Source organism: Alnus glutinosa, chromosome 11, assembly GCF_958979055.1.
Source record: "Alnus glutinosa chromosome 11, dhAlnGlut1.1, whole genome shotgun sequence".
Classification (NCBI taxonomy): domain Eukaryota; kingdom Viridiplantae; phylum Streptophyta; class Magnoliopsida; order Fagales; family Betulaceae; genus Alnus; species Alnus glutinosa.
The window spans coordinates 28193477-28208333 of NC_084896.1; the positions used below are offsets into that span (position 1 = coordinate 28193477).

The following is a 14857-nucleotide window of genomic DNA, read 5'->3' on the forward strand; positions in this document are numbered from 1 at the left end:
TATCGCCGGTTATCCCCGGTTACCGGTTATTTGCGGTTATTAACCGCACCGCTTGTACACCCCTAGGGCCCGCCCTAATATATATACAGCCTGCCTGCATCAACTTAATTAAACAAGTCTTAAAATATATTTGCCAGAACGACTAGTGCCTGGATTTGATTAGTATTTAAAATTGAATAATGATTCAATGCCACCTAAATATACAACTTTTCACCACCTTGCATATGTGGCAAGGTGGTCCCCCACTACTTTTTGAGTTTTTTTATTTTTTAAAAATAAATTAAAGTGGGGGACCACCTTGCCACATAGACAAGGTGGTGAAAAGTTGTATATTTAGGTGGTAGTGAATCATTACTCTTTAAAATTTCATCCTTATTAGAAGAAGATCTGACTTTGGTGAAACCAACACATGGGCCACCGACAACCATGCTACAAGTCTTTCGTTCACACTTACCAAAAAAAAAAATTCACGCGCTTCAGAGAGTACGAGGGAGGGAGGGAGAGAGAGCAACTTCTTCTTTATAAATTAAGGCTAAATACCCCAGAGGTACTTGAGTTTTACGTGTTTTTAAATTTAGTACCTCAGTTTCATTTCGTATCACAGATAGTACCTGAATTTGAAAGAAAAAAGCCCTAAGTAGTACCTGTCAGATTTCTCGTGAGAATTTCAACTTCTCGCCACGTGTCAACCTCAGCGGTTGACACGTGGCACCACATAAAAAAAATTAAAAATTAAAAAATTAAAAATTAAAAAAAGAAAAAAAAAAGAGGGGTGGCTGAGCCACCCTATTGGCCGGTCTGGGGTGGCCGAACCACCCCTATGGGGTGGTTCGGCCACCCCACAGTTGAAAAAAAAAAAATTGAAGGGTTTTGGCCCTAGGGGGTGGTCGAACCACCCCCTAGGGCCACGGGGGTGGTTCGGCCACCCCCAGTCCGGCAGGTCAGGGGTGGCCGGCCACCCTCATGGTGGCCCCTCTTTTTTTTTTTTCTTTTTTTCATTTTAATCATTTTTTAATTTTTTTAATTTTTTTTTTGGTGCCACGTGTCAACCTCAGTGGTTGACATGTGGCGAGAAGTTGAAATTTGGACGAGAAATCTGACAATGATTTTTTCTTCCAAATTCAGGTACAACCTGTGATACGAAATGAAACTGAGGTACTAAATTTAAAAACACGTAAAACTCAAGTACCTCTGGAGTATTTAACCCTTATAATTAATTAGTGATCATTCTATAATTTGAGCCTGAACACAATTTATAAATTGAGAGATTGAGAGGATCCTGTACGTTATGCTTTTAGTACGAGTCTGAACACAATTTTCTCATGGCTTAGACACAAAGAATACCATATCACAATTTATAACATAGCCACCTTCTCTGTTCTTCCCCAAACTAATAAGAGTTTCTAACCGCCCTCTTACGCTTTGCAAGAGACAACACTATGACCAGTCATGAAGTGCAGCCAGTTACCGCACAGCAACTCATTGAGGGTGACCTGAACTTGTTAACCGTGTCCAAGGAGCAGATCCTGAATCTGACTTCTACAACCCATCTTCCTGATGAAGAAAAAATTGAAGCCGACTACTCTCTTAATATGAAGAAAAAAAAAACTGGAATGTGGTACATGAAAGTTCACTATGAAAGTTCAATTAGAGACCGCAGCTGTGGTATGGTGTTGAGGCCACCGGCGTTGTGCTATGGGTAGCGGCTAAGCTGTGTTTTCCGGCCCTGTTCCGGCAAAACCAACCGGCGTTCCCTTTGGGTGATTTTTACAACAGATTTGGGGTTGTTGATGTTGAGAATTTTGAAGGGTTGATTGGGTGTTCTCTTTCAGTTGTAGTTGATTAATTGATTGAATTTCTGGGTTTGATTTTGGAGGTTCTGTGGCTGGTTCTTGGATTGGCTTCTGGTGGATTTTGGAGCTTGATTTCTTTCTTTCCCCTGTTTCGGTGATTGAAGGTTGATTTGGGTTGTTGTATGGTTTAATTATTGTGACGTCCCACATCGCCTGGGAATGAGGATGTGCTTATATGTATAAATGCACCCTATATGACACAACGCGTTTTAAAGCTGTGATGGCAATGAACCTATCAGAACTCCGCAGTTAAGCGAGCCGCTGCGAGAGCAATCCCAGGATGGGTGACCTCCTGGGAAGTGAGAAGTCTGATATGGGGAGCCAAAAGCGGACAGTATTGTGTCATTGAGGGTGGGTCGTTACAAATGGTATCAGAGCCATTGCCCAGCCTGAGATGGTGGGAGCGTGCACAAGCCCAAGAGGGTTGCCGGCGGGCACTCGCTGGGATGCCAAGAATGGGGTTGTAACGACCCGCTTTTTACAAAAGAGCGTAAGTGATTATATCTGGATAATCACGTGTCGTTAACCATTCAGAGTTGATAAAATCTAGCAGCGGAAAAATACGAATATCTTTTTTTTTTTAAACATCACCGATAGGGACAATTCCCTTACGATATATTCAGAGCTTTAACTGACATCTTCTAGAAAATACATTAAAAGTCTTTACACTATTTACAAAGAAACATATGTCACATATGACACTAAAACATGCATGGAACTTATTAATTACAAGTAAATGGTACAAACATCTACGAGTACAAAGTACTAAAATCCTAACTACACAGCCTTAAATCTCTTAAGCTAGCAGTTAATCCAATCCATAATCTTCAGTACCTGCGCAAACATCTATGAGAAGGTGGTTACCGCCACAATCCCATAGTTCCATAAGTGAGCTAACTGTCATTCAACAACATCATGATTTATGCGTTATTTAAGGTACAGATATGACGTAATGATGTGGTGATAGTTTTCATGCAAAGTTTAACAGTTTATATAGTGATTGCACTCCTCTCTTGTAAGGGCCGTTCCCCCGGTTAACGTCTTTCTCGAGGCCGTTCCCTCTACATTACATTTTAATTAGCTTGTTTTCGCACTATTGGAGACCTCCCTCCTCTAGTACTTTGAAAGCCGTTCCAATCAATATGATTATTATGGTTTCCGGTTTCAAGCAGAATCACCATCCTGAACCTTTGGGAGACGTTGCGCCCAATATTAATAGGTTGATTATTAACAGTATGCAATAATCAGTCACACGCATCCAATTAAAATAAAACATAAACACAACATTATTGAAATCCAGTACTACCCTCAGTAAGTAATTTATACTTACAGCCCTTTTGTGCAGTCACAGTTCATCATCTGCATCAAATACATATACATGTGCATACAAGGTCAATAACATTTCTTTTAGAAACTCATGCCTAAACATAAATCCCCAAAGTCACATACATACATACATAGAAGCAATCATCATAACTAGAATTCAACATGTTAACTTCCAAACATTAATACCATCATAAAAAGGAACACAGCCAACATACCAAACTTAATTTCTAAAGTACAGATAAATCAGTCATAAAGAAACCTATGCATATTTCTAGTAAGATATTAACATCACAGTGTTAATTTCAGAAGCTTTCAACCATAATACACAAACAAACAGAAAAGATGTTTGAGCATAATTATAATTAAAGAGAACTTAACTTACGAACATGTTTTCATATTTAAACCATATAACAACTCAATAACAAATCATATATATTTTCCTTAGATTATAAAACTTATTAACATAATGTTCAACCCCTTTAAACACCACAATCAATTATATCTGACAAGTGAACCAAAACACCAATATCACTTGCATATATCCAATTCTAGAAATTACAAGCACTCAAGTAAAATATCATATATTAATTATTGACAATTAAACATAATCCCTAATACCTTTAGCTTTAATCGAAACAGGGAAAACATGACCATTATTGGTTTAACTAACCAGTCCCAACACTTTCTATAATCCCTGGAATCTCCAAATGGCATTCCAATATCTATCTCACAATAAGCGAACTAGTCCAACCACGAAACAGAAAATGCTAAACATAAAATCATGGTTCAATTAATCCAACATCTCTACACTTAACACATAGTTCAATAACCCAAGTCTACAAATCAAATATCCAAAATTGCATATAATCCAAACCCACTGAAATTCATCAATAATCGGCCATCAACAAAACAGGGGTAACATATTCAGATCTCAAAAATATTCTCTTATATACACAAGGATAGCCAAATAAATCAACATATAGTTTCTCCAATATACATGACCGAATCACCAAAGGCCAAACAACACGAAACAAAGGATCCCATCCAAAAACCATTCGGTCAACATCAAATAGCAATCCCTCAATCCATAATTTATCAACTAAAATCAACATATCATTGGCTAGGAAAATCACCCACCGAGAACACACGCACTCACTGTCCAGCAAGGTAAACAATATCCGAATACACACTCTCAATCAAACATCAATAATCAGCCCAAATCAGTACCTAGCCAAACAGTGCACACACACACACCACTTAACCGATCAAGAATCCAAGACATCCAACCAACTACAATAATTCTTCAAATCATCAACATTGTATACTGATCGAATAGCACAATATCCATAAATATACACTCAATTGGCCAACAGTAGAGAATCCCCAAAATCATAATCCAACCAAACCCTAATTTCACAATAATCAAATCAATCCCAAAATAAATCATCATAGGTTGTTAGAATTTTACCCCAAGGATTTTTCATAGCAAATCCACCGGAGAAAGCCACTGGAAAACACAAAGGAAGAACCGGATCTTCCTCTCGGGTCTGACGGGTTACGGGTCGGGTTTTCGGGTCAGAGGCTTGGTTGGTTCATGGGTTCCGGTTCTGGGTTGGGCCGATGATTCACGGGTCCACAGCTCGTTGAGGACCGAGCTACGGCCTGTCGGGATGAGCTGAGATCAGCCCACGGATGTGCACGGGTCCTCACGGTTCGGGTCTCCGGGTCCAGAAACACACCGAACTCGACAGACCCACTGCTATCCCCGGAAATCGTGCCTTGAACTGGTCGGCCTCGCGCCTCTGATTGCCGTCGGCCTGTTCGTCGACCCACTGCCATCCCGCCGAACTTCAGCCCCAGCCGCCGATCGTGGAGGATCGGGGCTCCCCTTGCTTCACCAGCGCTCCCTGGTCTCGCCGGCGTCACCCAGTACGTCCACCGGAAGATCGAGTATGATCTTCCCGATTCCTCTCCCTCTCCGTTCAGTCTCTCTCTCTCTCACGGATCCACCGGATCCTCTCTCGGTCTCATCTCTCTAATCTCTCGCATCTCCCTCTCACTCAATCTCTCATCTCAGTCTCACTCTCTCCCTCTCGCTGTCTCTGTTTCGGGGAGAACAAGAACGAAGAAGAAACGAAGGAGGAAAAGAATAAAAGAAAGAGAGGTGCGTTGATTAGAGAAATTGAAATGGAGAATTATTAAAATCAGAGTGGAGGAAATTTGGAGAAGGTGGGAGATAGTTTAAACGTAGTGGTCGATTAGAGAAATCAAATGGAGGTCGGTTGAAGGGGTTTTATTAATATATATATATATATATATATATATTATTAAAACAGTAAGTGGAATATTATTATATATATATATATATATATTATTAAAATAGTAAGTGGGATATTATTATATATATATATATATATATTATTATAATCGTAAGTGGAATATTAATATATATATATATATATTATTATAATCGTAAGTGGAATATTAATATATAGGAAAAAATATATATTAGCCTCCCAAACTACCACCCATTCTCCGGATGGCCCCCAAAACTACCAATGCTTAGATTTTGGCCCCCCAAACTACCACTTTCTGATTTTTTGGCCCCATCCGTCTATTTATGCCGTTAATTCTAACAAAAATTGGCCAAAAACCCGAAAATACCCCTCCCTTAACCTTGAGAATTTCAAAGTGTAAGAGGGGTATTTTTGGAATTCTCTTTAGAATTAACGGCATAAATGAATGGATGGGGTCAAAAAATCAGAAGGTGGTAGTTTGGGGGGCCAGAATCTAAGCATCGGTAGTTTGGGGGGCCATCTGAAGAAATGGTGGTAGTTTGGGGGGCTAAAATATATTTTTCCCTAATATATATATATATATATTATTATAACCGTAAGTGGGATATTATTATATATATATATATATTATTATTATAACCGTAAGTGGAATATTAATATATATATATATATATATATTATTATAACCGTAAGTGGGATATTATTATATTATTAAATGGAATAAAACGTAGGAAGGTAATATCAGATTGGTTAATCTACAGGTATTTTTTTTACACTAGGTCTTTATCAACAATAAATTTACTAGACTGTAATTTTTAAACTCAGTAATATTTTTGGTGATAAAAATAATTGTCAGTTTATTAATATACCGGTTCATTAAAATCAATTGAAAATATTTATAAAACAATTTATAAAATGAATGATTATTTTCACATAAATAATTATTTTTCTTCTTTAATCAAATTATAAATATGTCCTAAAACTGGGGCGCTACAGGGGTGATCCCATGAGGGTCGCCAGCGAGGACGCTGGGTCCCAAGGGGGCGTGATTGTGACGTCCCACATCGCCTGGGAATGAGGATGTGCTTATATGTATAAATGCACCTTATATGACACAACGCGTTTTAAAGCCGTGATGGCAATGAACCTATCAGAACTCCGCAGTTAAGCGAGCCGCTGCGAGAGCAATCTCAGGATGGGTGACCTCCTGGGAAGTCTGATATGGGGAGCCAAAAGCGGACAATATTGTGTCATTGGGGGTGGATCGTTAAAAATGGTATCAGAGCCATTGCCCAGCCTGAGATGGTGGGAGCGTGCACAAGCCCAAAGAGGGTTGCCGGCGGGCACTCGTTGGGATGCCAAGAATGGGGGGATCCCATGAGGGTCGCCAGCGAGGACGCTGGGTCCCAAGGGGGGGTGATTGTGACGTCCCACATCGCCTGGGAATGAGGATGTGCTTATATGTATAAATGCACCCTATATGACACAACGCGTTTTAAAGCCGTGATGGCAATGAACCTATCAGAATTCCGCAGTTAAGCGAGCCGCTGCGAGAGCAATCCAAGGATGGGTGACCTCCTGGGAAGTGAGAAGTCTGATATGAGGAGCCAAAAGCGGACAATATTGTGTCATTGGAGGTGGATCGTTACAATTATCCCTCTGTTTTGGGTTTCAATTAGTTGGCTTTTTGCTGGGTTGTGTTGATGACTTGTGAAGATGGGTTGTTTTAGGAGTTGAAGTTATGGCTTTGAAGGATTCATGGCTGAATGGAGGGATGATTTCTTTGGGTACTTTGTGACTCTCCATCTCTCTTGGTGAACGACGCAGCACATGAGCATTTTTTTTTTTTAATTTCTTTTTAGTTATGGGGCAGTGCCACAGAAGATGAATGAACTGTTTTTTGGGTACAGAGAAGAAAACTAATTCTTCTCTGGTATTTTCTTAAAATCCACAAACCCGCATCACACCCGCAAACGACCCGAATATAAACCCGAATTCCATTATTCTCCAACGTTCAACGCTCGACTTCCCACGAAAATAACTGTGCGGCTGTGCTTTGGATGCGTCAGAGAGCTGCTTTTCCACCTGCTGCATCAGACGTCATTTCCCTTATCAGAGAAGAGGTGTAAAGCATCAAAACCAACAAACGTGATGCAGCAGTTCACTTTACCTCCATACCACGTGATGCACTGGTCAACGAAAGCGAGTTCCAACTTTGCCCCTCATTTCAAAAACATGCACATCTTCGTCTTCAAAGACGAAGATGTGCATGTTTTGGATGGGGCCGAGGACAGAAGCGACGGAGGAGGAGGTGGAGTGGGTAAGAGAGGAGGAGGTGAGGAGGAATCTTGGCAGAGAGAGGTGGGGAGGAGGGGGGAGAGAGCGGGGGAAGAGGGAAGGGGAGGAGAATATGACGGTCAGTGTTCGGGGGATAGGGTTGAAGAGGAGAGGGCCAAGAATGGGTTTGGCTGAAGGGCATGAAAGGAGGAGTGGAGGAGCGAAGACTATGGAGACTGGGAAGAGGGACTTCCATTCCGACGACAAGTTCATCGTTGGGGAAGAGGAAGAGGAAGACAGCTCTGTTATTTTTTCTTATGAGAATCACTTCTATACGGTTGCTTTTGGTCAATCGTCCCTAACACACTCATCACCGGAAGCTGTGGGCGGTGGGCGGTGGCCGTTGGATTTCTCTTTGGACCAACAATTTTTCCTCAGTCACCTCCAAATCGAAACAAGCCAACAAAATTGCATTAAAACTCTCGTTCTTTCATTTTCCCCACTCATCACCCACCTTCAACGACCCAAATAAGCCAACAAAATCGCATTTACAAACTCTTTTTCTTTCATCTTTCCGACCCAGTTGCTTTTGGTCAATCGTCCCTAACACACATGATGGTCCACTAGTCAAGAATTCTTTGACCCAATCCTTTTCGTTTCTTTACTATTTTCTTTGTTCCCACTATTCAATCAAAGAGAATACATGCATGCATGCACACAAATGGACCACTAGAAAGAAGAAACAGAACAATTGGTTTCTTAGCTACACTTGAAATGAGGGGCAAAATTGGAACTCATTTTTGTTGACCGTTGTAGGAACATCAACAGAAGGAGCATCACGTGGTATGCTGATAAAGTGGACTGAAAGGCTCTGCGGTGGGACCCAGGCGCAGTACTGTGTAGTGTAATGGAACTTAACATACAAGGCCAAGGGCAGACCTACACGATTTAATACTAGCCTTTGGATGCATCTTGGATTTCCATAGCCACCGAACCTGCTGTTGCGTTCACACTGTCTTTCCCAAAACCATTTCCTTCATTTTACACCTACAGGAGCAGACCTACACGATTTGTTCGGACGACTCTCCTCAACAAGTCGTTGCCAGGTACCAACGTGCCAGGTTATTCCCATCCATCACCTCCTTTGGCCGTTGTCTTCACAAAGCGAGATATATTGACCGTGAAAAAGATTTTGATCAGTGTATGGATTTCTTGTTTTTTTCTGCAATTGCTTTTACTTCTTTTGACTAACCTCAACCTACTATTTTTGGGGCAGTGTGTTCTGAGTATCTGAAGCTGATTTGAGTTTCTTTGGGCTGGTTTCAGGCCTTGCACAGTGCCATCTTATTCCTATAACTTCGACCATTGGGGGAAAACTCATCCATGACTTCGGAGGACGCTCTTCACTCCGAATCACCTTCTTCATCCAGTGGTTCCAACTCCTCGTGGTACCCAGTTCCTCCGGTGAAGCCAGTCCACGTGTTCAGCCGGAGAACACGATCTTGGGGGGTTAGTTTCATAAATTTGAGATTAATATATTGTTCCTTTTTATTTATTTATTAGTTTGTAATATTGCCCAAGGAAACTAGCAATGGGTTATAATGGACTGTTATTGGGTTTTTTTTTGTTGAATGTAATGTATGTATTGTTCTTGAGGGGGCAAGTTCGAACAAAGTTTTGTACTTGAATCAACAAATTAAAGAAGTAGTTTTGAAGGGTATTTCTAGAAAACAAAAAATTCGAAGAATGTTTATATCAAATGAAAGAACTTATCGATATTTTTCACTCATCATGAATTTATTTTATCTATTTTTCACCCATTGATAATATAAAAAACCATTTAGTAACAATTAAAAATACACTCCTTCTATTTGACCATAGATCGTGTGTGTGTGTTTTGGGGGTTGCTCTAAATTAAATAAAAATTCAAAAAAATATAAGTAATATTAGATTTTTCTATTATCCCTATATTTAAACTCATGTTTGTATGATTCTACAATCATAGTTTTTAATTAAAACTATATTCTTTAATTCACCTTAAAAATTGTAAAAGTTGTATTTTTAACGTTTTCTATATCCAAATCATCCTGTATCAATTTCGGCATTGACTAATTAGAGTACTTTTTTTAAAAAAAAATAAAAAAATTATTTTCCGACCATTTTTCTTTTAATTTTTTCCAGCTTCATAAATTAGTACCCCTAATGATTCTAATTCATACAAAGAGGAACTACTAATATAGAAGTAAACGGCAGAAACAGGGGCACGTTAAGACCTATTTCTTAGTTTGTTTTGTTTATAATATTCGGTCTAGCTTCTAAGGAGTAGTTAGCTCTGTTGCCATGGTTAATGAGTGTTTGAATCGTTTTAGGGATATCTCAGGGTTGGTAACTCTAATAACCCTTCTGGATCCCCCCCTTTCCACCCCCTTCGATTTTTTTTCTTTTCTTTGTTTTGTTTTGGTTTGGAATTTTGTTTTTTTTTTGTTTTTTTGTTTTTTGTTTTTGTTTTTTTTTTTTTTTTTTAACAGAGAGAAAACGTGTATCATGTATGTATGCATGGGATAATAAGGTTAATAGTAATGTTCCTTATGAATGTGCCCATGGGACATGTCCTCGTTGGTTGACTCCATTTCCGCATAACAGTTAAATAGATTGTAATTTGGAGGGGCTCAGTGAAAATTCTGGAGAAAGGCAAAAAGTTAAAATGGAATATTTTTAAATATCTAATAATAATAATATCATATTAGGTTTTCTATATTAAATATAAAATATTACAAAATTATTCTTTTCGCCGAAAGATAAATTTGTAACCAAATTTTCGTATTCAAGTTATGTTAATTTATTTTTTTAGTAGATAATATTGCTAATCCATTTATTATGTCTTATATGTGATAATATTTGACCACTCTTGTTTATTAAGTATGAACCTTCTTCTTAAACCAACTGTTTGGGAAAGGTGAGAACTGAAGCAAGTTAGATAATTTCATAGAGCTTGTTTAGTTGGCTAGTGGCTTTATGAACTTATTAAAATAAAAAAGGTCAGCTATTTGAGTTTTTAATCTTAGAAATGTTAATGAATATCGAATCAAAAAAAGAAATAAATAAAATTCCTACAAATAATTTTAAAATAATATATATTTTTCCCTTGAAATCAACCTTGCCTCTAGGTTGACTTTGTAGCAACACCTTGATATTCTTTACTTGTAAGTTGCTCGAACAAACAAATGCTATTAAAATATAGTCTTTTTAGTTATTATTTTTGATAATGAAAATGCATATCATTACTGAATGCAAGGGGCCAACCTTAGTACACACATTACACACAAATGTAATGTAATTTCCCGTCGATTTTTTTTTTTAAAATAAAAATCATTTCAAATTCAATAACTCATATGTCACAATGCTGGACTAATTGAATTTATATGGTGCACAGCCTTATCTAACGAGAAGTGGGAAGCACAATTTATTACGAGCGACCAGTCCTAATCATAGTCGAAAGGTATTACGCACAACCTTTTTTTTTATCTGTTTTACATAAATGTTTGTTCACTTATAAGTATTTGTGAATTGTTCAAAGTAAAAAGCTCATCTGCCTAAGCTTTTTAAAAAAAAAAAACAAAACAAAAAAACAAAAGGTATGCCAAGTTATTAAAATACAAAGTTATTAATATAAAAAAAAAACAAGATGTTATATATGATTAATAGAGTAAGGGAGTATTCCAAGTTATTAATAAAAGAATGAAATAAAGTGTAAATTGAGCTTTTTAATTTAAATAGTGTTTTTTTTCCCTGTTTTAATTAAAATACAAATTTCGGTTATATGTTAAAACATGTCCCTTTAATAGGATTTCGGTTATTACTATACATCTATAATAACCCTACTTTTCCTTACCATACTAGAGAAAACGAGACTCAATGTCAAGCGATAAATCAAATAAGTGGCCACCAGAGGATGAGGACCTACTTGTCCAACTTTTACTCCAATGTGTGCACAACGGTTCCATTATCCGAGGGACCGCGAATAAGAATTTGTGGGTGTCCCTAGCCAGTGCCATGGCTCCGAGTGCGAGTAAAGTCTGGACTCCTGGCCAGATATCATCAAAATATGGAAGGTTGCGAGAAGACCACAGCGCCTTTTCTGCTCTGTTAAATCATGAAACTGGCTTTGGCTGGGATCCAATACTAAACACAGTTTCAGGCACCCCGACGCAATGGGAGCGAGCGAAGATGGTACGCTCTATTCCAAACTAGCTTGGTATGATCACTCCTATATATTATTTGGGGGATAATAATTTCTCTGCGTTTCCATAGGTGGATCCGAAAATTGGTCGGTTCAAAGCAAAAGGGTGCCGTAACTATGAGGAACTCGGGGTCATATTCAATCGGTCCACAGCAACTGGCATTCTCCGCCGGTCCTCCGCACGGTCCCCGCCAAACACCGATGAGGAAGCAGATCTTATGCACCGTATGCAAACAGAAGGCATACACGTGTGGGATGCTGGGGTAGGTTGTACAGGTCAACCCGGAGGTCATCCGTCACCCACATTTGTTGACCTTGACAGTCCGCATGATGAGGAGATTGCTGGACCTTCGATTGTTAGGGGTCGTCGTAGAGGGAAAGAGCCAATGGTGGAGGCTACAAGGGGTAGGGAAAATGCCCCGGCACGTAGTATCGGATTGGGCGTCAGCATGGGATCTTCAGGGAAAGGATCCTCAGGTAAAAAATCCTCTAGGGAATCAAAAGCGAGTGTAATTCGTTCGAAGCAGGCTCTGTATGATGAGATGAAGGAGCTGGCGATAGCAAGAAGAGAATCCATACAGCAGCAAATTCCGGCGGACTTGAGTTCGACACAACATTTCAGCACTGGCAAATCCGCACCTCCAATAAACCAAGCAATCGCCGTGCTTAATGAGTTGTAGGATGAAATTACACTCGATACTTACGTGGCTGCATCAATTCAGCTACTAGATGAAAAACTTCAAAACTTGTTTCTCCTTTGGAACAAAGAACACAGATTGCTTTGGCTATCAAAGGTCAAACCCCTGGATTGACAATCTGTGTTAATTGGTGGCATGTGTTATTTTATGTTAGTTTAATGTATTTTAGCTATTAACTATGAGACAAGTTAAGTTATGTTCAATAGTTTAATGTATTTTCGCTATTAGCTATGAGACAAGTTATTTGATGTTAGTTTAATGTATTGTAGCTATTAGCTATGAGAGTAGTTAATTGGTGCAATGTGTTTTACTACGTGCATATGTGACAATAATTAATTGTTGAATGTGTGTTAGATTGTATTATTCACCAAATTATTTGAAACTGTATTGAACTAAGTCTTTGTTAGTAGGATGGACGGATCTAACCTGCCTTTCGTACCCGCATATGGAAATATAGATGATGAAATTGATGACGATATTTTCTTTTTACTGAGTGCAATTGACTCATCAGACGACGATGAAAACACCAAAATGCCGCAACGCAACTTGCCATTACAAGGGGGCATGTACATAACATACATGCTGAACGGTCACCCAGAGCCGTGTTTTCAAATGTTTCGAATGGAGCCACCAGATTTTATAGCTTTGTGTTTTGAGTTGAGGGAGCGCCGACTCATAAAGAGTACAAGGAACCTTGATGTTGAGGAAAGTGTTGCTATATTTCTTGTGCTTACTGGGCACTGCCAAGGGCAGCGGATTGCTGCCGATCGCTTCCAACACTCCACGGAGACAATAAACCGGCATTATAATAAGGTGTTGAAAGCACTGGGCCATCTGGCCAAGGTCTACATCAAAGTGAGACATAGGACTGGGGTGCACCCACATGTACAGGGTAATCCTAAATATTATCCTTGGTTCAAGGTGAGTGTTGTTCATTTATAACACATCGGCCCTATCAACGCTACTGTTCAAAACTTGTAAAACAATGTACATTTTCAAGTTAATTTTTTTTTGAAAATTATTACAGGATTGTATTGGTGCAGTCGACGGCACACACATAAAGGCCCAAATCCCGGCAGAGCACCAACGCCTCTATCGTGGCCGGAAAAATGAATGCACACATAACATTATGGCAATATGCGATTTTGATATGTTATTCACGTTCGTGTACGCTGGCTGGGAGGGATCCGCGAACGATGGCCGCATTTTCAAGGATGCTGTTACAACTGACCAAGGCTTTGAGTGGCCTACAGATGGTTAGTACGTTGCATACAATTGCGTAATTTTCTATATATCATAAAAATTCATGCTCTTCAATAAACTTTGGGTATTTTATTTATGAAGGGCACTATTATGTGGCTGATTCTGCATACCCATGCACACGAGGTTTCTTGCCTCCGTATAAAGCGGAGAGGTATCATCTCTCCCATTTTCGTAATAGGCCTCTGCCCCGTGGGTACAAGGAACTGTTTAATTTCAGACACTCCTCACTACGAATGATGATTGAGAACTGCTTCGCTAGATTAAAGAGGAGATGGCGTATTTTGTACGATATGCCTAGGTACTTATTGACACGTCAACCTGGCATTATCATGGCATACTGTACACTGCACAACTTCATCGGGACACGTAATCCAAATGATCAAATATTCAACGGCACTGATGCAGCAGAACCAGAGACGAGTGAGCAGCCTTATGCATATGGCAACAATGATGAGGCAGGCCCCTCGCATTCAGGACAGTATGACTTCTCATCTGCAGCTGGCATTGAAATGGCCAATTTTAGAGAAGGCATTGCACAAGCAATGTGGGATAATGCACATGGAAACGAAGATGGAGATAATTAAAAAAAAAAAAAAAGGGCAATTATAATGTTGAAGTAATATTTTTTATAATGCCCGTGCATTTTGTTATGGTTGAGTTTGTTTTATGGTTGATAAGACTTTTCAATGTAAGACAAATATGTGAAATTGACTGATATGTATGTTGTTTGTGTGGGTCATTTGAATTACATATTTGATTATGTCAAATTTGTCCATCTGTACATGACAAGTTTGTTGTTTTATGCTGCATTACCAAGTAGATATGAATCTCACGGTGAATTGCACATGTGGTGCTGGACCCATGACACTCCTCATCTCAAGAACAGAAAGGAACTATATGAGA

General features: G+C 39.1%; 2 protein-coding genes and 1 long non-coding RNA gene across 3 annotated transcripts; 2 read left to right on the top strand and 1 right to left on the bottom strand.

The window, feature by feature from the left end:
• Positions 1–2475: 2475 nt before the first annotated feature.
• LOC133881452 (uncharacterized) lies at positions 2476–5405 on the bottom strand. The gene is made up of 3 exons (XR_009902519.1): positions 4648–5405; positions 3184–3212; positions 2476–2699 (listed from the first exon to the last, which is right to left on the bottom strand). It is a non-coding gene; the product is annotated as an uncharacterized LOC133881452 (long non-coding RNA).
• A 6263-nt stretch (positions 5406–11668) lies between these two features.
• On the top strand, positions 11669–12673 carry LOC133881361 (uncharacterized). The gene is made up of 2 exons (XM_062320278.1): positions 11669–11983; positions 12065–12673. The coding sequence occupies exons 1-2, from the start codon at positions 11669–11671 to the stop codon at positions 12671–12673; spliced, it is 924 nt and encodes a 307-aa protein (XP_062176262.1).
• Positions 12674–13102: 429 nt separating this feature from the next.
• On the top strand, positions 13103–14538 carry LOC133881362 (protein ALP1-like). The gene is made up of 3 exons (XM_062320279.1): positions 13103–13612; positions 13719–13947; positions 14036–14538. Exons 1-3 carry the CDS (start codon positions 13103–13105, stop codon positions 14536–14538), a joined length of 1242 nt encoding a protein of 413 aa, XP_062176263.1.
• Positions 14539–14857: the final 319 nt, after the last annotated feature.

What these genes read in the sequence shown, in the direction of transcription:
- LOC133881361 (XM_062320278.1), top strand. Translation starts at nt 11,669, where the DNA reads ATGTCAAGCGATAAATCAAATAAGTGGCCACCAGAGGATGAGGACCTA. An exon ending in AATGGGAGCGAGCGAAGATG is followed by an intron (nt 11,984 to 12,064) that starts GTACGCTCTATT and finishes GCGTTTCCATAG; the next exon opens with GTGGATCCGAAAATTGGTCG.
- LOC133881362 (XM_062320279.1), top strand. Translation starts at nt 13,103, where the DNA reads ATGGACGGATCTAACCTGCCTTTCGTACCCGCATATGGAAATATAGAT. An exon ending in AATATTATCCTTGGTTCAAG is followed by an intron (nt 13,613 to 13,718) that starts GTGAGTGTTGTT and finishes AAATTATTACAG; the next exon opens with GATTGTATTGGTGCAGTCGA. An exon ending in CTTTGAGTGGCCTACAGATG is followed by an intron (nt 13,948 to 14,035) that starts GTTAGTACGTTG and finishes TTATTTATGAAG; the next exon opens with GGCACTATTATGTGGCTGAT.